The 20517-nt window shown below is 38.8% G+C and overlaps 2 protein-coding genes across 5 annotated transcripts; both read left to right on the top strand.

Annotated features, from left to right (window-relative positions):
* Positions 1 to 620: 620 nt before the first annotated feature.
* On the top strand, positions 621 to 8723 carry LOC129740082 (lipid storage droplets surface-binding protein 1). Of its 4 annotated transcripts, none has more exons than XM_055731669.1 (7): positions 621 to 780; positions 932 to 1242; positions 1314 to 1521; positions 7347 to 7391; positions 7462 to 7907; positions 8015 to 8125; positions 8375 to 8723. In XM_055731669.1, exons 1-7 carry the CDS (start codon positions 777 to 779, stop codon positions 8621 to 8623), a joined length of 1374 nt encoding a protein of 457 aa, XP_055587644.1. In that variant the 5' UTR covers positions 621 to 776; the 3' UTR covers positions 8624 to 8723. The 4 variants fall into 4 exon arrangements, with proteins under 4 accessions (XP_055587644.1, XP_055587646.1, XP_055587645.1 ...); XM_055731671.1 differs by having other exon boundaries at positions 8365 to 8723; XM_055731670.1 differs by lacking the exon at positions 7347 to 7391.
* Positions 8724 to 15384: 6661 nt separating this feature from the next.
* Positions 15385 to 17598, top strand: LOC129737943 (uncharacterized). The gene is made up of 2 exons (XM_055729115.1): positions 15385 to 16086; positions 16237 to 17598. Exons 1-2 carry the CDS (start codon positions 15385 to 15387, stop codon positions 17596 to 17598), a joined length of 2064 nt encoding a protein of 687 aa, XP_055585090.1.
* The last annotated feature ends 2919 nt before the right edge of the window (positions 17599 to 20517 follow it).

Here is a 20517-nt window from a genome sequence, read left to right as displayed (position 1 = left end):
AAAGAGTGTGTTGTAAACCCTAAAAACCTAAAAATTTCTTCGCATCATTAACATCTGTCTGCCACAAAAACATTCATAAATAAATTTATGAAAAATATTTCGTGTGCGTAACAAACAAGCTTTTGCTAATTTTTTTTAGGAATATTTTTGAGCCTGAAGGTTTACAGCAGTTTGCTGGAATGTCTAAGTCTATTAGCCTAAAATAAATGAAATTCTGATGACATTGATGTGATCCAACAGAATTAAACTACACCAACTTTTTGAGAAACACTGCCAAAACCAGCGCACGATTAGCTCATTCATAAACCTTCTTACGACACTCCAACCCGCAGCATCATGTATGAAGATCATGAGGATTCCCTTCTCACTTTTTCAAACTACCACGACGACATCTTCGCCACACGCCATCTCGAGGTGCTGATCTGACTGTAAGGAGTTCCTAGTCCGAAGGTCAAAATTTCACCCAGTCAGACTGATAACGTGTCTTCTTTTTGCTGTGTTGGAGGGTAATCTGGGAAATGTTCTGCCAATTTCTTTTTCGCGCTTATCAGTTCGTTGGGAGGTGTAATCAATCCACGGAATAAGCAACCAGAGTTCACGCGTTTCCTCGGACGTGATTCCATGAGATCTATAGACATGCCAACCGAAAAACTTTTGGATCAGTTCCAGAAGTGAGTTCAAAGAAGACGGATCGTTCAGTTGAGCAAGCGCTGTTGGCAGTGAGTTTGTGCCAAGTGATCACTTTTTTACCGGTGTCCCTCACTAGTGATCTTACGATGGGTCAGTTATTGTGAATTTTATAGCAACTAACAAACGTCAAAGCAAAGTTCGATTGGAGAGTGGTTTTAGTTTAGTTTATCGAAGAAATATTGAAGCATGATCATTGTCCAGTCGACCGCTTATTTTTTGACCGTTAAATTTATCCTTTCAGTGCATCAACAGTTGAAGCGCCAAAACTCCGGACTCCCCCGAATGGAGTCCATCAATCGGTTCAGCAACATCCCCGTTGTGGAAACCGGATTGAAAACGGCAGGTACGGTGTATCATAAGGTGAAGACTAGCAACAGCCTTTTCAACTGGGGCTTCGAAACGGCGGAATCGATCACTTACGCGTTTGTAGATTCGCTTCGGCCAGCTACCAGACTTATCGAAGGACCTCTTCATCGTTTGGATAACTTTATGTGCAAGAGTTTGGACTTTGTTGAAACTAAGGTTCCCTCGATGTATCTTCCTCCGGAAATGGTAAGCACTTTTTTGTCCGGGGAAATATTTAGAATTGTATACATTATGAAGAAACGAAATCCTCGATCTAGATGTACTGGAACACCAAGGAGTATATGTCGGATCACCTGGTTAAGCCAGTGCTCAGCCGGGCTAATTCGATGAAAAATCTAGGCCATGCCGTTCTCGATTCCCGGGTATCGAACTACGCCGCCGATCGACTGGATGGAGCTTTGAATGTTTGCGACAAGTACGTCGATCGATTTCTTCCAGCCGAACCGGCCGAAGATCAGCCAGACGGTGAGTGATCAAATAATGTTTTTGTTTTGACTAATCTGTACAGGAGGGGTTAACACGCTGCTATCACAATGTAGCTTCCGTGCATTATTTTGCTTTGCAATGTATGAAACAGAGAAGTGATCTTCAATCGCTCACTTTTGTTAAACTTGCAGGTATAAGGGGAACTGGGTATAAAACTCGCAGGGCGCCACCACCGATATTTTACTAAAAAAAACACTATCAACATTTCTGAAAATACCAGTCTGTTCTATTTACACTTTAATGCGTTCCTAAATATTTGTGGACCTCGTGAGTTTTCAAAGTAACGTAAATTTAAAGAAAAACAATTTTAAAGGTGTATTTTTCTAGCAGTTTCACTACCCTTCTCGTTAAAAAATACAACATCTATGAGCAAAACTTTTTACCCAAACGAAACGGAACCCAAATTTTAGAAGGCCTTTCAAAATTAAACGATTGCGTGTATTATTGATTAGAATTAAGGCTGGTAATGCCGAGCCCTTTTCCAAAAACCGATATTCGGTATTTCATTTTCGTTAAAACCGGTATGGAGGAATTATTAAAAAAACAACAACAAATGAAAGACGAGACTGTTTTAAATCGAAAAATGTGTCTGTTCCCATGCGATAAATATCAAGTAAAAATACTTTAAAACTATTGTCTACTAGCTGATCCCATACGAACTCTGTTTCGCTTTCAACTTGCAATTTTATTTATTTATTTGGCTCGTACATTACAGTTTAAATGAGTCAAAATCTGTTTTTTTATATATTTATTATAGACATTTTACCACGGTTGTGGCTTTCGTGTCTCGAAAACTAAATTTTTACACAACTGTTTTACAATTTTTTTGAAAGCTCTGACTTTGGTTGTACTCCATTTACCCGAAAACCATTGCCCAGAATGAAAAATCCCCAGAATTCCAATCGCCAGAAAGAACCATTCCCCAGAATTCTTTTCCCCAGACGAACCATTCCCCAGAAAATTTTTCGCCAGAATGTACCATTTCCCAGAAATTTTTTCACCAGAATGAACCATTTACCAGAAATTTTTTCGCCAGAAGAACCATTTCCCAGAAAATTGAAAACATTTATTCCTACTAGAAATTAATAAAAAAAAAAAAGGAATTGTTACAAAAAAATGGGGTTTCATAACTTAATTCTTTTGCGGCAAAGCCGCAACCAACAAGGATGAAGGGGCTGAGGTGACACAAAGCCGCCGAAGCTCCCAAATCCGAGGTGGCCGCCGACCCGCCGTCGGAAGCGGCGGCCCCATTACATTGGTCTAGGTCTGCCGGGGCTTCCTAGGTCTGCGTGAAAGCTAGGGGTGATCCCTTAGCCCCGTCCGCCACGCGACAGCGTGAAGGACAAAACGTCTTCCAAGTTCGAACGCGCAGCGTGAGGAGTCGGATACCAAAACGGTTTTTTAAAGGACTATGATAAGCATTGAATCAATTAAAGTACCCAAACCATAAACAAAGCACAATATTGGTTCTAAAATAAATTTAGTTGGAAAATTTCAAAGTCCTAGTTTCATTAAAAAAATCATTTTGAAAAAATTAATTTCGAATCATATGAAATATTCAAGAATTCATTAGAAAAAAAAGAAAACAAATAAAAATACTAAGGGAAAAAATCTGGGATTTGTGCCATTCTGGTAAATGTTCCATTCTGGGGAAAAAAATTCTGGGAAATGGTCCATTCTGGGAAAAAAATTTCTGGTAAATGGTGCATTCTGGGGAATTTTTTTCTGGGAAATGGTTCATTCTGGGGTTTGATTTCGGGTATTTGTCATTCTGGGAAAAATTCATTCTGGGCAATGGTTTTCGGGTAAATGGGATACAATCCTGACTTTGATATAAAAGTCAAAATCTGTGTTTTGTTTGTTTAACATGGGTTTCTTATGTCTACTTTATAATATTGTTGAGAAAAAATAGAAAAAAGAATTATAGATGAAGGTCCATAGCTTTTAGAAAAAGATATATTTCGCAAACTTGGAATATGTCATGATTATGTCATGTTAAGTAATAATTGCAAAAATATTGGACAATCATTTTTCTATCGTCTGCTACTAAATTGGAAATCAGGAAACAATTGACCGTCCGAAAAAAAACAAAACAACTGTGTATAAATTTCAACTCAATCGTTGCATAACAACGCAATTATTGCCAAAAAGTTAAAACCCTGTCGGTGGCCTCTTTTACAATCTTTGATATCTGAAATCGTCTACCCATCCCTCAAAACTCCTATGTGAAAATTTTCAAAGCAATTAGTTGCATAATAACGTCAATATTGCTAAAAACAGTGAAAAATTAACTAATATAAACGACCCCTTTTGCCGACCCCTGGCAAAACATTTGAAATCGATTGCCCGTCCCTGAAAAGTACCGTGTGCAAATTTTCATCCCAATCCGATGTATAAAAACGACAATATCGCAAAAATATTTAAAAGTTAATATGGACGACCCCCTTTGCCGGCCCCATACACTAAATTTAATACCTGAAATCGATTGACCGTCCCTCAAAACTATCATGTACCAATTTTCATCTAAATCCGATGTAGAATAACGACATTATCGCATTAACAGTAAAGATTTAATATGGACGACCCCTTTGGCCGACCCCTTACTTTAATTTGGATAAGTGAAATCAATTGTTTGTCCCTTATAGCTCCTATGTGCAAATTTTCATCCCAATCCGATGTATAAAAACGTCATTATCACCAAGATATTGAAAAGTTAATATGGACGACCCCTTTTGCCGGCCGGGCCCCTTAAACTGAATTCGATACCCCAAATCGATTGCACGTTACTCAAAACAATCATGTACCAATTTTCATCTGAATACGATGTATAATAACGTCAATATCGCAAAAACAGTTAACAGCTTATATGGACGACCCCTTTGGCTGACCCCTTACACAAAATTTGACACCTGAAATCGATTACTCGTCTTTCAAAACACCCATATGCAAATTTTCAACACAATCCGACGAAAAATTACGTCAATATCGCGAAAACAATATTTGTCTTGTATGGACGACCCCCTTCAGGAGGGGTCTTCCGAAAATCTGAAAACATTTTTCATCTTTCCTAGTCCTAATAAGCATCCATGCCAAATTTCAGACTTCTAGCTCTTGAGACGGCTGAGTCTATAGAGGACAAACAAACAAACAAACAAACATACAGAAATTGCTTTTTATATATAAAGATAAACAATTAGACCGCTGCTAAAATTGACTGTTGGCTTCCATATATATTTTGATATCTTTTCGGTAACTAAGTATCAGTATAAAATATGAAATGATTTGGATGATTTCTGAATTATCAATTCGAGTTTTAATTTTGTACGAAAATTTGTATGAAGAAAAACTTTTTGCATATTAATGCATCCAGAAAATTCAAATGCTTCAAATCTTCAATTATTGTGTTTGCCTATTGTTAAGCTTAATTTTATGGTGAAATGATTTTTTTTACCAAGATTCTATAAAAAAAACACACTCATTGGCTATGTGGAGCCAAGAGATTGAAATCAAGAGAGAATATTTTGCAATTTGTAGTGGTAAGGATCAAAATTTCACAACTGCTTCACAAATTGCAACAATTTGCAATTATTAGCACATTTTAACTCTCTCTGAGCACTGGTTGCTCTCATTTGAACTCAAACCTTCTAATTTTCTCTAACAAATTTCCACAAATTACCACAAATTATTTGTGTAATCATTGATGTTTTTTCTCCCTTTATTTCAGTTCCCCGTGTGGAGCAGCTTTTTGTGTGTTTTTTTATTTTGATCCTACAGTTAACCAGCTTTTAAATTAGCGGTCAAAGACGCTGAAAAATATGTTTAATTTTTTTTTGGGTAACATAAATTATCTCTTCTAAGATACTACTAAGTTTGTGTACATTAAATGTACGGCAAAAGTAAAGAAATTTTGATAATCCAAAATTATATTTATTAACTCTCAGTACAGCTCTGGTAATTTTTGAATTAAAAAATTCAATTTCCATTCCACTTAAAATTGAAACTCGTTGCGCAAAACGTAATAACACGACAACGTTTTAACCATACCGGTTGCTAAAACCCCCAAACCCTAATTTTATTTAGAAAAATCATCCATAGGATTTTCATTATGGAATTGATTCTTTAATTATGAAAAATATTTTCTGTTAAAGAAACATCTTCTCCTGAAAATCTGCCCAAATTTCTATTTTTTCCTAGTGTATTGTTTAACATTAACGCACATTAAGAACACCAAAATTCGGCATTTTATGTTTCAGAAATCAATAAACAAAATTCTGCTAATTTAATATAGATATCTGAGTAACGTTAAGTGTTGTATTAAGTTTTGTAGAATGAAGTTTAATTATTACATTCATAACGTTCGAATTATGCTTTTTAATGGAGCATACTAGCGACAAGCGAAAAACCGAGATATCTCGTATTTGGTCCGCAATGTGTTAATATTGCAGTTTTTAAAGGCAAATTTTATACTAAAATCAATCATTTGGTTCAAGTTTGCATCATGAGAATTTGATCCGATTTTTGTCTCTTACTTTTTTTTTTGAAAATTTGATTTAGAATTTGGAAGATTGGGCTTAGAATAAGATTTTTTTAAAGAAAAGGACGACTCTCCTAAAAAAGCTTATTTCATGCCCGAAAAAACTTAGTTTGATCTACCAGACCCTTAAACAAATTATTCGATTTTAACCATTGATGAAAGCGAGTTCAGCTCACCTTTAAGGTTTAGGACCAATTTTCTAGAGTAACGAATAAATACGAAAACTTCTAATGTCAAAGTACATAATCGTACAGAATCATATAGTTACAAACATAATTTATTTGTTTTTTTTATGTATTTATGAATTGTTGGGCAAAAAAACATAGGTAAAAATCAGTCACCAAACAAAACCCGACCTCCCCCCCATGAGTCGGTTCTTCCTACGGCCCTGAGTGTCAGTACTTTCACACACAGAATAAATATGATTCACACTTCAAAATGTTGGTAATTTTTTATATAACAATATGTTAGTTTTAACCGAACGAAATATAACATTCCAGTGAAATTTGGTTAAATACTAGCTTTTGTATCGATAGATCTCTTAAACATTTGAAATTGTTTTAGATGAACTGAAGAAAATTTGACGTAGATAAGATTTTTGAAGATTAACTGAACATGTTCAAAGGGAAATCTAAATTATCAAAAGCCAAACAAATCTTCCTGTTGTGATCAATTAAATAATATAAAAAGTTAACCTTCGAATGTTCAATACATTTTAAGAAGCTGTTTAAAATATATAGGTTTTAAACACACGCCTTATTCATCTCGATAATGAATCTCAAACATGCATACTAGGTATCTTGTTTCTGAATCTCAAATTTAAATTAGAATCGCAAATCTAGGAATACTTACATGTACTCAATTCAGAATCTAAATTTTCAACTGAGCATGTACATATTCTGCAACAATCAAGATCTTCAATAAACGGTTTAAATATATTTTGAAAAAATATACCTCAAAAATGTTCCTCTTATCTGATTTATGGTATGCACAAAATAAAATGATCATTGAAATCGTCCCAAGTTTCATATCAAAATGCCGTTCAAATGTTTGATATTTTCTTAAACGTTCTCAAGGCTAAAAGTTTGCCAATTTCTTCCATTCAGCACACACCAAAGTTCCTGATATGATTTGATGTTTACAATTGAAAGGAAGAATCACATCTCAACCTTTAACCTGGGCTCAAATGCTTGTTTTTCATACGTGAAAGCAGGTTATCAGTGATTTTTTGCTGAATTCCGCATTGAATAATTTTCTGTTGTTATTCTAGAAAAACTGTTCATCCTGCATGAAATGTACGTGTACATTGCAACAGGTGCAAGCTTGCGTTAGAGAAATTTGTTTAATACCATTAATCATCTATTTTGTTTTTAATGATTTTTCAGCCGCTCATTCCATCCAAACATACCCCGATGATTCAAATGAAATGCACGTGATCCAAACCATACATCGGGGCCAGAAAATTTCTAGAAAACTTACCCGACGACTCACTTTCCGGACCCGCCAGGAGCTGAGTGCGCTCAAAAAGCAAAGCACAGAAGCGGTCCACGTGGTGTTCTATGCGGCCGAACTGATAGCCACCAATCCACGTTTGGCCATGCAGAAAGGAGTAGATCTCTGGAAATATCTTAGCGCCGATGAACCGGAAAACCAGGCTCGACCCAAAACCATGGAACAGCTAGTGGTACTTCTGACGAGGGAATCGGCCCGAAAGGTTGTCCATTTACTCAATTTTACCGCCACATCGGTAACCAAAATTCCGAAAAAGATTCGATCCCAAACCAATGAACTGGTACATCATTTTCTGTATGCCACGGATCGGCTGATAAAGGTAATCTACCGTTTTTTTTTTGCAATCTATCCATCTTCCATAGCCTAAATTTTTTATCGTATTTGAAAAAAATAACTTTTTAATAACTTTTTTTGTACTATCACCAGGCTGTCCACCTGGAGAATGCCAAGAATGCGACAATTTCGGAAGCAACCGGACTAATGCACCGTATCCAACACACCTATGACGAACTTCAAGTACAAACAAACTCGGCTTTGGTAAAACTTCAAACCTTTCTGCTACATTTACTGTGATATCTCACCCACATAAATTCTTGCCCAAAAATTTTAATTACAAAATTACCAAAACCATCTCAATCATCAACTCCACACGATTCGGCCGATTTGGATAACCAACAATAAGATCAGAATTTGATTTGGTAAATCATCATTGAAAAGAGCACATTCTTCTATCGTTGGTAATACTAACAGAAGATTTGTCTCCAAATGGCTCCTAGGAACGTTTAGCAATATTTTTGTCCGGCCGTTTGGAAGCCGAGAAGATCACCACCAGCGACAATGCGTCATGGAGACGAATTCATAATCGAGCGAACCCTAATTCGATGCATTCTAGCATCAATGGCGTTTATTAGCGTACGGACGGCTGAACTCATGGACCAGCAGCTGAGAAGAAACGACGGAAGGGGACAGCCGCCAGCTTTGGTGGAAATTCGAAACGAACCGAACGATGCTGGACATTGCAATGGACGAAGCTAGATTTGCGGCTAATCAACAAGAGCAGACTAACACCCTTTTTTTAATCCATTCTAATCCATGTTTAAAATAAATTAAATAACCAAACTGTTGTGAAATGTTAGTTATTTCGTTTTCTATTGCTAGAGAAAATTCAAGAAAAATGTAATTCGCTTGAGGCTGGACATTCGCAAACTGAGCCAGTATGAACCAGATCCAGAACAGGATTCCACATTGGCAATCCAGTCAAACGCACTAATCTTCCTTAGAAGCAGAGATGCGTAAACTCGCCTCGGAAAGAATCATTCGGCTGATTTCTTCCGAGTTTAACTTGCTATTTGCAGATTGATTTCATCTTCGTTTCAATCATCACATCAATGTGCACAAAACGAAGAAAACAGTTTTGCATTGATGTTTTCCATGCCTCGCAGGAATAAAATCACTACAACGAAACAACAGAACGAAGCTGACCGTACACGAATGCACACGAGCGATCGTTGCCCGACGGACCGAGTTAACATTCCTCGCACTCTTCTCTCGCTCGTTTCCCGTTCCCTTGTATCTATCACTTTTAGCCACGCCCCCATGCGTTGTCCGATTGATGTGTTCGGCTGCCGAACGAAAACGATTTTTTCAGAACTGTACGTTCGTTTCGCTGATGTTTCCCCCGATTGCTGTTTACTCCTGCCGAGTTTACCCGAAGCTTCCTTCCTGATGCTTTCCGAACTGAACTATCGATAGCATCATTGCAGTTTGAGTTTAAAGCGGGCCATAGACTACACAACATTTGTACAAATGCGATGAAATTCGATGAAATTTTGTCGCTGTGAGCACGATTTGCATAGTGTATGGCACTGCTTGAATGAGCGCCCAAACGGTTGGAGTAAAATCGGTCGGGATCGAAATATTTTGTACAAAACATTCTCCCAGCCGGGGTGGAGATGGTTTTTTTTGTTGCTGTTGCTGTTTTCGCCAGCAATCATTTGTGTTCGCGTGAAATATGTTTGTATAGTGTATGGGCGAGCATAGATCATACAATCGTCGTGGAAACATCGAATTTGTACAGGCCAATTTGTGTAGTCTATGGCCCGCTTAACGAAATAAAATCGTTCTGCAAAGAAGGGCAAAGTGCGAGTATGAAGACTCGCGATTTTAACATCTCTGCTTAGAAGTAAGTTTATCGAATTGTAATTTAAACAGATGATTATTTGTTTTTATCGTTTTTATTAAATAACCAAGAAATGGATTTTTCATACTCCCTTATGCAATTTAGTAAACTGGTTACTACTGAGATAAGAAAAGAAATATAAAAAATATTAAGTGGTAAAATAATTTTGGAATTATCAGTTTTTCAATGAACTCTTCAATTTGAAAAGATTTAAAAATCAGAAAATATCGTTATTTTAAGATTTGAAAGGGAGATCCATTTTTTTTTCTGCCGATCACTTTATGTAAAGTAGGGTAGCAACGGATATATTGGAGAAAATTCGTGATCGATTTCTGATAACATCGCCTAAAAAAACTGAACTGTGCAAAAATTTCAGCTCAATCGTATTTGATATACATAGTTCATCAAAGTTTCGGTTTATCAACCCCTCGAAATTTTTATTTTGATGCCAAATGGCTTGAAAATGAATAAAACGTCGACATCTGGTGTTATCTCGATAAAAAAAAACTACTATCTGGGACAGTTTTTCCAAAAACTGGTCCCAGATAATCGATTTATGGCCAATATGTTAATTCGTGATAACACCAGATCTCGACGCTTTTGTATCTTATCAGGCAAAAAAGTTATTAAAAGAAGTTATCACGTGGAAACTCAATTTCTTCTCGAAAAGTTGCAGGAGTTTTAACCTATTTTCAAAAGTTATTCCGAAAACAAAAACTAATAGAAAGAAAACCAGTAGCCAGTTGAATTCAGCGCCTCCAAATAAGTCAATTAAGGATCTCAATTTTTTTCGACCGTTAGAAGGTTCTATGCGTTCTCCTAGAGGATGAATAGCATTCTCTTAGCCGCTGAAATGAACTTCAAAGTAGCTTTAATTAGTTACTTAAATTTTAGGCTGATGAGCATTCTCCAGGAACACCTGTAGAAGCTGATTAAGCTTCTATGGTACCTCTTTATAGAACTTTGATTGCTTAGGATATCACCTTGTGTTATTGTACCCGTGGGATCTATAGTGGGCATAGAACACATGCGAGATATATACATGGAGTGTATCGAGGAGATCCAGCAGTCGACCGATGGAACTCGACATGTACGCGTGCTAAAGCCTATATATTTTGTCACGTTCATCGTGGTGAAAACGGCTCCGTTGTTCTGAAGCGGAAATTGCGGGTTCAAGTCCTATCAGGGCCGTTGTATCTTTTTCGAGAAATTTATGATATTTACGGCTTATGTTCTTTCTTTCTTTGTTTCTATCTCATGTTGCTTTTAATTTCCATCCCCTTTGAAAATATACTCGATGCATTTGGCACTAAACGGTGAATCGTAGATCCATCAAACAAAGCAATAACGAAGTTCAGCTGCCAAAAGTTATCTGTCGTGCTTTTTATAGTTCATCCTTTTTTATCTTACGCGTAATATTCCGCAAAATTTTCCCTGTTGAAGAAAATTAATAGTCGTTCGGTTTGAATAGCGGTAGTGGCTGTGTTAACGATTCTGGCAACCATGATCAACGATCGGCCGCGGCGTCGCTGCATAGGATGACACTTTGTCTACCACGAGTGAGAAGAGAAGTTGAAGATAAAGGTTCCACGTTGAGCTCAATAAGTTTACATTATAAAGTTTGTAGTTTTTCCCGATAAATTCATATATTTGATTGCGCACTATTAGTAAAATCCACAACACGATTCTTTCCATGCTACACTTCAACTCTGAAAGAGAGAAGTAGTAAATAGCGGCGGAGATTATCAGGATTGCTCCTTGGTAATATTTAGAAGCAGAAACTAATTTGTGAGTAGAACTTAAGCATCTTATAAACACCGAACTAATGTCACAATAAATCTTTTTAGTCGAGTCGTGCTTGACGAACTCCGAGAAGTTTCGCTGTTTTTAACATTCTTGAAAATTACTACGAGATGAACACGAATCCTGATAATATCCAAAATGCCACGACTTTGGAGGAATCGCATAATTGTGGATCATGTAAGCGTCCGGATTCGGCTAAGACTATGGTAGCCTGCGATGCTTGCAACGGATGGTGGCACTTCGACTGTGCCGGTGTAGATGCCTCGATTGAGAACCGTAGTTGGCTGTGTATCAACTGTGTTTTAGCCCCGAAAAGCTCAGCTTTAGCAACCGGAAGCCAAAAAATGCAAGTAATGTTGAATGTGGATTCGGGAAATAGAATTACAGTGATCTCGGATGATAGCACTAGCACCTATGTAGCAGCCACTAAGCACTCTAAAACCGGATCAGTATTGTCGACGTCATCCAGCGCACGACTTCGTTTGAAACAGCTTCAGGAACAAAAAGAGCTCGAAGATCGAATCTCTAGGGAAAAAGCCGACAGAGAACGCCAATTCCTAACACAGCGACACGAGATTGAAGCAGAAATAGCCAACGAAGATGGAGATGAAAAAAGTGTCAAAAGTCTCGGAGTAGAAAATCGCGGAAAGGTAGCGAATTGGGTGCGTCAACATCAGTATACCTTCGCCCCTAATATCCAAGAAGCTCTACCCCGACATCAAACATCGACACCAATTCAACACGACGTTCATGCTCAGCCATCGAGAATTGCTATGTGCTCTTCTGACGCTGTACCAAGAAATTCGTTACGTCCTTGTGGAACACAGGATCAACAACTGCACGCTGCAAATGCTTGTAGAAATCCGAGAGAGATGCTTCAACAAATTCCACAGGGCACAAAGAAGAAAACCCTGTTTCCGGATTACGTTCAAGTGAATAAACAGCCTGTTACGAATGCAGTTTCGATTATAGATGACAACATAAATCCAGCGAACATGGAACAGTTTACTCCCAGGAATGTGTGTTGTAATCGAGAACAGTTTGAAAACGCCATTCAAGGAGAAACGATCATCGATCCCGTTAAGAATCTCACCAATCCAATTGGACAGCCTTCAACTTTCTACAGATCCATCACCGCGCAACAACTTGCAGCGCGCCAAGTTGTATCTAAAGAACTACCAACGTTCTCAGGAGATCCTCTGGAGTGGCCTATGTTTCTAAACGCCTTCGAATCAACTACTGCACTCTGTGGCATCCAACCAGATGAAAACCTTGCCAGATTACAGAGAAGCCTGACAGGGTATGCTAGGGAGAAAGTTCGTAGTATTCTCACTCTTCCGGAAGCCATTCCTGAAATCATCAACATCCTCAGTACTGAGTGCGGACGGCCTGATCAGTTAGTTCACTGTCTTCTTGCAAGGATTCGTAAAACAACTCAGCTGAGTATCAATAAATTAGATTCACTAGTGACTTTTGGTAGAGAGGTTCGAAATTTAGTCACTTACATGCAATCGGCCAATCTTCATTCGCATTTAGACAATCCGTCGATGTTATCTGAGCTAGTTTTCAAGCTTCCTCCTGACCTACGTCTACAATGGGGTATCCATTTAGCTTTCATACCAAAGCCAAAGCCACTCGAAGCGTTTAGCAACTTTGTGACCACACTTCGCAGCGCAGCTTGTCAAGTAGCTATGCCAAGCGATCACTGCTCAAACGAGGAAGTTGCTAAGCGGAATAAAGGTAAAGAAAGAACCGGTTACCTGAACGCTCATTCGAATGATTCATCCGATATTTCTTCGGATCCTGATAGAATCAAAACTGATCAAAAACCATGCCTAGCATGTCATAGCGTTGATCACAAGATCCGTTTTTGTAGAATCTTTCATGGAATGACCCTTCAGAGTAAACTTAAACTCGTTGAAGAAAATGGGATGTGTCACCGCTGTCTCGTGCCTCACGGAAAATGGACCTGTCGCACCAAGCAACCATGTGGAGTAGGTGGCTGTAGAGAAGCTCATCATAAGCTACTGCATCCAGAAGAAATCGAATCACATCAGGAAAATGGATCGAACGAATTCGCAACTGTTGCCACGCACAATCATTCGAGGCAGAACTCAACGCTTTTTAAAATTTTACCGGTTACTGTGCACGCAAACGGAAAATCTGTGTCAACGTTTGCCTTTCTTGATGACGGGTCAGATGTTACCCTCGTAGAAGATGGCTTAGCAGATGAACTCGGTATCGTCGGAGAAGAAAGTCCACTCTGCCTTAAATGGACTAGCGACGTTACGCGTATCGAATCTACGTCACGAAAAGTTCAGTTTGCGCTTTCTGGGAAAAGGAATCAAACCAAACACGTTTTGACCAATGTGCACACTATAAATCGCCTGGAATTACCCCGTCAAAGTTTGAACTACTGCCAAATTTCGAATCAGTTCCCATACCTCCGTGGGCTTCCAATTGATAGTTACGATTTTGCAACACCACGTATTCTAATCGGAATCGACAACGCCAAGTTAAACCTCATCCTGGCAAAACGAGAAGGAAATGCTGACGAACCCATTGCAGCGAAGTCACGTTTGGGTTGGATGATATTTGGCGGAAGCAGAAATTTGAATCTCGAAGGCAAAGCTTTAGTCCACGTATGCAGTTGTTCGAAAGATCACGAACTTCATAATTTAGTTCAAAATTTCTTTGACACTGAGCATTCTGGAGTGTCTAACCTAACAGTGCCAGAATCGGAAGACGATATTCGTGCTAGAAGAATTCTTGAGGAAACCACCACTCGCACGCCATCAGGTAGATTCCAAACTGGCTTACTGTGGAAGTGTGATTCTATTGTTTTTCCTGATAGTTACCGGATGGCCGATCGTCGATCAGTCTGTTTAGCACGTAGACTTATGCAGGATCCTGATCTTAAAAAGAACGTCGATCAACAAATATCGGAGTATGTTGAACGTGGCTATGCTCACAGAGCGACTACTGTTGAAATAGAAACCACCGACCCCCGAAAAGTGTGGTATCTACCTATCAATATTGTTCGTAATCCGAGAAAACCGTCAAAAGTACGAGTAGTTTGGGATGCAGCCGCACGCGTTGGAGACGTTTCTCTGAACTCAAAACTTCTCAAGGGGCCAGATCTGCTCACCCCGCTTCTCTCTGTGCTGAGCAAATTCAGGGAACGGCAATTCGCAATAGCCGGGGATATTCGTCAGATGTTCCATCAGCTCCTCATCCGACCTGAGGATCGACATGCCCAAAGATTTCTGTATAGGCGTGACCCGAAAAGTCCGCCCGAAATATTTATTATGGACGTCGCTACGTTTGGGGCAACTTGCTCCCCATGTTCTGCACAGTTTGTCAAGAACAAAAACGCTACCGAACACCTTAATCAATTTCCTGAAGCTGCGAATGCGATTATAAACAACACGTATGTCGATGATTTTTTAGCTAGCCGAGACACCATCCAAGAGGCGATTCAGCTGGCCAAAGATGTAAGTCTGGTGAATAATGCTGCAGGGTTCGAAATCCCTGGGTGGCAATCAAATTCCCAACACGTTCTAAAACGGGTTGGGGTGGCAGAAAAAGAAATCAAACATTTTCCCTCGACAAATCTACTGTTGCAGAACGAGTTTTGGGTATGACTTGGTCCTCTAATGAAGATGTTTTTACATTTGCGGCCAATTTTCGCTCTGATCTCCAACCATTACTCTGTGGGGAACTTAGACCAACCAAACGTCAAGTACTACAAGTAGTGATGAGTTTGTTTGACCCTCTTGGAATCGTTTCCTCATACACCATACATGGGAAAATAATGATACAGGACATCTGGCGCTCTAAAATTGATTGGGACGAGGCAATTCTTGATGAGGAGTATAAACAGTGGCAACGCTGGATTAGCTTAACAGCCAACCTGGACCACGTAAGGATTCCTCGCTGCTATTTTCCTCTTTACAATCCCGGCAGTTATGACGAGCTGCAGCTACACGTTTTCGTTGACGCAAGCGAGCTAGCGTATTGTGCCGTTGCGTACTTTCGAATTGTCGATTCAAACGGCCCACGTTATGTATTAGTGTCTGCGAAATCAAAAGTTACACCGCTGCGCCCTCAGTCTATACCACGTAATGAACTCTGTGCTGCTGTGATCGGCACCCGACTGTCTAATACAATTGACGATAATCATTCTTTGAAAATAACGCAAAAATTCTTTTGGAGCGATTCCTCAACTGTCCTATCCTGGCTGCAATCCGATCCCAGAAACTATCGACAATTCGTGGGATTCAGGGTTGCTGAAATTCTAGCGTCGACTTCACCTAGTGAATGGAACTGGGTGCCGTCGAGCTTAAACATAGCGGATAATGCTACCAAGTGGGGAAATGGTCCCAGTTTTCAACCCGACAGTCCTTGGTTCAAAGGACCTGAGTTTCTTTATCGATCTCCGGAGGAATGGCCACGTCGTGAAAATCAATTGAATGTTACTTCAGAGGAGCTTCGCACTGTTCACCTTCACCTTAAAGTAATAAATGATCCAGTTATTGATCTGACCAAATACTCTAAATGGAATGAGTTATTAAGGAGATTTGCTTTTTTGTACCATTTTGTACATAGCTGCAAAGTAAAAAGACTTAACCGGCGTAAAAGTTATTGTATGGTCTTTCTCCGCCAGCCAGATTACGTTGCTGCAGAAGCAGCTATATGGCGAGCTGTACAAGGTGATGTCTTTCAAGAAGAAATAACGATTATACGTAAAAATCATAGTACAACAGCCAAAGAAAAGAAGTGCATCGGAAGGTTCAGCACATTAGCAAAGCTGTCTCTCCTGCTAGATGAGCAAGGTGTCCTCCGAATGGATAGTCGAATACACCCTCAATCAACCTACTACTCAATCAGTTTTCGAAATGTAACAAGTCTTCTAATTCTTCGCTTCCACCAAAAGTTCGGTCACGCAAATACGGAAACCGTCCTCAACGAACTCAAACAAGAGTACTACATTCCAAAAATGCGAGCAACCGTTAAGAAAACTTTAAAACAGTGTAGCTGGTGTCGAGTCTATCGTGTAAAACCGTATGCTCCAAAAATGGCCCCACTCCCTCAACCGAGAATAACCCCTTTCGTTCGCCCATTTACTTTTACCGGCATCGACTATTTCGGTCCTGTTATAATCAAACGCGGTAGATGTAACGAAAAGCGATGGGTGGCACTCTTCACATGCCTCACCATTAGGGCAGTGCACCTGGAAGTGGTACACACACTATCGTCGGACTCCTGTAAGATGGCAATACGTAGATTCATAACAAAACACGGACCCCCCAAAGAAATATTTAGTGATAACGGCACAAATTTCCGTGGCGCTTCAAGGGAGCTTAAAGAAGAAATCATAAATTTGAATTTCCAACTAGCAAAATCGTTCACCAACAAATTCACAGCGTGGAATTTCAATCCCCCTTCTGCTCCACACATGGGTGGTGTGTGGGAGCGAAAGGTACGATCAATCAAACAAGCTTTTAAGACGTTATCTTACAACGAAAAACTCGATGAAGAAAGCCTGAAGACATTTTTAGCTGAAGCGGAATTGATCGTCAATTCTCACCCATTGACATTTGTGTCTTTGGAGAATCAAGAAGACGAGGTTATTACACCCAACAGCTTTTTATGGCCGAACTCATCGGAAGGAGATAAGCCTCCTAGAATTCCCATAGATGCCGTTGTTAATCTTCGTACGAACTGGAAATCAGTGCAACATCTTACGAACAGGTTCTGGAAATGCTGGATCAAAAGTTATTTGCCAACAATAGCTCGACGAACAAAGTGGTTCTCCGATGTACGTCCATTACAAATCGGCGACCTGGTAGTGATCGTCGACGAATCAGTACGAAACGGATGGCTGCGCGGAACCGTGGAACGAGTTTATCCAGGATGCGACGGTGTGGTCCACAAAGTGGATGTCAGAACTGCAGATGGTATTTTTCAACGACCAGTAATCAAGGTTGCGCTCTTGGACGTAAAAGATGATAGTAAAACCGAGTGACTAGGTATTACGGGTTGGGGTGTTAACGATTCTGGCAACCATGATCAACGATCGGCCGCGGCGTCGCTGCATAGGATGACACTTTGTCTACCACGAGTGAGAAGAGAAGTTGAAGATAAAGGTTCCACGTTGAGCTCAATAAGTTTACATTATAAAGTTTGTAGTTTTTCCCGATAAATTCATATATTTGATTGCGCACTATTAGTAAAATCCACAACACGATTCTTTCCATGCTACACTTCAACTCTGAAAGAGAGAAGTAGTAAATAGCGGCGGAGATTATCAGGATTGCTCCTTGGTAATATTTAGAAGCAGAAACTAATTTGTGAGTAGAACTTAAGCATCTTATAAACACCGAACTAATGTCACAATAAATCTTTTTAGTCGAGTCGTGCTTGACGAACTCCGAGAAGTTTCGCTGTTTTTAACAGGCTGAAAGCCAGTCTGTAGGAACGATCAGGTCAAGGAATTGGCCGTTGGATCACTATATATTTATTTGAGTTCTCTAATAGAATAAAATTATTTGATTCATTGCGTTAATCATTTTTTCTATATAATATACCCAAGCAACCAAAAGTCGCGTTTTTACTTAAAGATGGAACTCCGAAGTTCACATTTGGCTGACAAAATGTTTTACGGGAGCTTCAGGTGACTCATGTCACGTGAAAGTTACTCAGGAACTTCCATCGCCTTTTGAAAGGTTAAAATATTGTTAACGGAACTTCTAAGCGCTTTTAATGCAACTTCGTTCAAGAAGGTCGATAACGCTCGCTTGACACTTTCTAACGCACCGTTAAGATACTTCTAGGTGTTTTAAAGAATCTGTATGGGAATTTTAAGCGACATGTCAAAAATGTCTGTCAATTTCTTGTCATGGTATTTGTTTTGTTTATATCAATACGATATTTACAATGGAGTTCAACGCGAAAAGAAAAATTCGTCGAAGGTTGAAATAACAAGTTGTAAGGATTTTTTAGATTTTCACTATCGTTGTGATTTTATTCTTTTCCATCCGCATGATTGCGAGGAGAGTATCTGCTTTCCTTTGGCGATTTGGATTAAAATCGGCTTTCTGGCAGCTCAGGGAAAACCTTTCTCCAGGACCGCATCCCATTATTTGCATATGAGAACATCCAGCTGGGAACGGCCTGAATCCGGTGCCGTCGTTACGGACAACATCCACTTTCTGCTGGAGGACAAGGCTACTGTGGTAGGTAGTAGTTCCAGTCCATCTATTTAGTTAGCCTTTTGTGTAATGTTTAGAGGTTCAAATAAATTTATCATGATGAATATTTTTGTTATTATTTACTAAGTGTACCGAAAGTCCTTAAAAATTAAATAAAATACAATCTATCGACCAACCAATTCCATTATCGCCAATACGCGATCTCAAATGACATTAAGTTTAAATACTAATTATTACAGTGGCAATGAACTATTGCTGGATTGGTCGAGAGGCTGGTAAGTTTCATGGCAACCTAAAGAGCAGCGGTTCAATTCTCGTAAGCGTAAGTAGCTTTTGTAATCACTTGACATTCTCTTAGAAGCTGTATAGCGTTCTCTACAGCCACCTAAACGAACTTGAAAGTATCTTTAAGAACTTAAATTTTGGGCTGATTAGCATTCTCTTCAGACACAAACGAGAGCTGATTAAGCTACTATGGAAACTACACAGCAATTTTTTTTTGCTGGAAACCAAAATTTTGCTGGTTTTTTTCCCGCTAACTTTCCAGCAAAATTCCCAGCAATTTCAATTGCTGAAAAAAACAGCAAACGTTAATGCTGGTTTCCAGCAATTCAAATTGCTGGAAAATCAACAATCCAGATTGCTGGAAACCAGCTATTTCTTTCAACACAACCAGCAGTATTTAGTATGAAATTTATATTTCAATTCAAACTAAAGTTTAATATTGGCTGTGCATATAATAAGCAATAAAAACAATTATTTTCTCCCATTTTCAATAAGGGATTAGTTTATTTTCCAAAAAAACTTTTTTATTCACAACTTTCTAACACCGGCTCTGGGGTGGCCGCTTTTTGCCAAAATGTTGATCATCCGCCACCTGTAAAAATAGTTTTGATAAGTATCTTCTATGGAATATCCTGTACAATAAAAACTCACCCTTGACTTGATGTCTGGTTGCTAGAATACAGAGGAAAATAAAAAAATAGTATTAACATAAACAAAATTCGTGAAAAAGAGTCTCACCTTGCTTCAGCGTACGAAAACAAACAGACTTCAATTTGACAACTCGATTGCTGATTTTCCAGCAAACTAGACCAATTGCTGGAAAGTCCAGCAATTTGAAAACCGATTGCTGATTTTCCAGCAAAAATGACAAGAACACAACCGAATGCTGAAAAATCCAGCAATAAGAAAATCGATTGCTGGTTTCCAGCAAAAATTTGGATTGCTGAACGTTTCCAGCAATTTTTTTTGCTGGAAACCGAGTCAAAAATTTACAGTGTATTTAAGGGAATTCTGGTTGCTTGGGTAATCTATTCAAATACTTGAAAGGGGGGCAAAAACAAAAAAATATAATAAAGCATCCGGCTGTACAGAAAAAAAATTTGAACTTACAGATCAATTTGACAGTTGCTTTCCTGAGCTCTTTTTATGTCCTGTAATTTCAGCTGTTGAAAATACAGGACGCAATCGTCCCGACAACAGGGGAAAAGACACTGTCACAAAGGCGATTTGACGGTCATAAGAGCAAATAAAATTGTATATCTGATAAGAGCTTATTTTCCGGTGCTCAAAAATTAGATTATTTTTGTCACTTGAGAACCTTGTTGGTATTTTTTATATTTCTGTTAAGTGTAAATGAAGATTTTATATTTGCTTAAAAATTAATTCTATAGGAATTACGCAACTGTTCCTCATGAAAATTCATAAAATCGATAATAATAAAATGAAAA

The sequence above is a fragment of the Uranotaenia lowii genome, chromosome 1, assembly GCF_029784155.1.
Source record: "Uranotaenia lowii strain MFRU-FL chromosome 1, ASM2978415v1, whole genome shotgun sequence".
NCBI classification, from domain to species: Eukaryota; Metazoa; Arthropoda; class Insecta; order Diptera; family Culicidae; genus Uranotaenia; species Uranotaenia lowii.
Note: the sequence above shows the minus strand (reverse complement) of the source record. Positions and strands in the feature narration are given on the sequence as shown.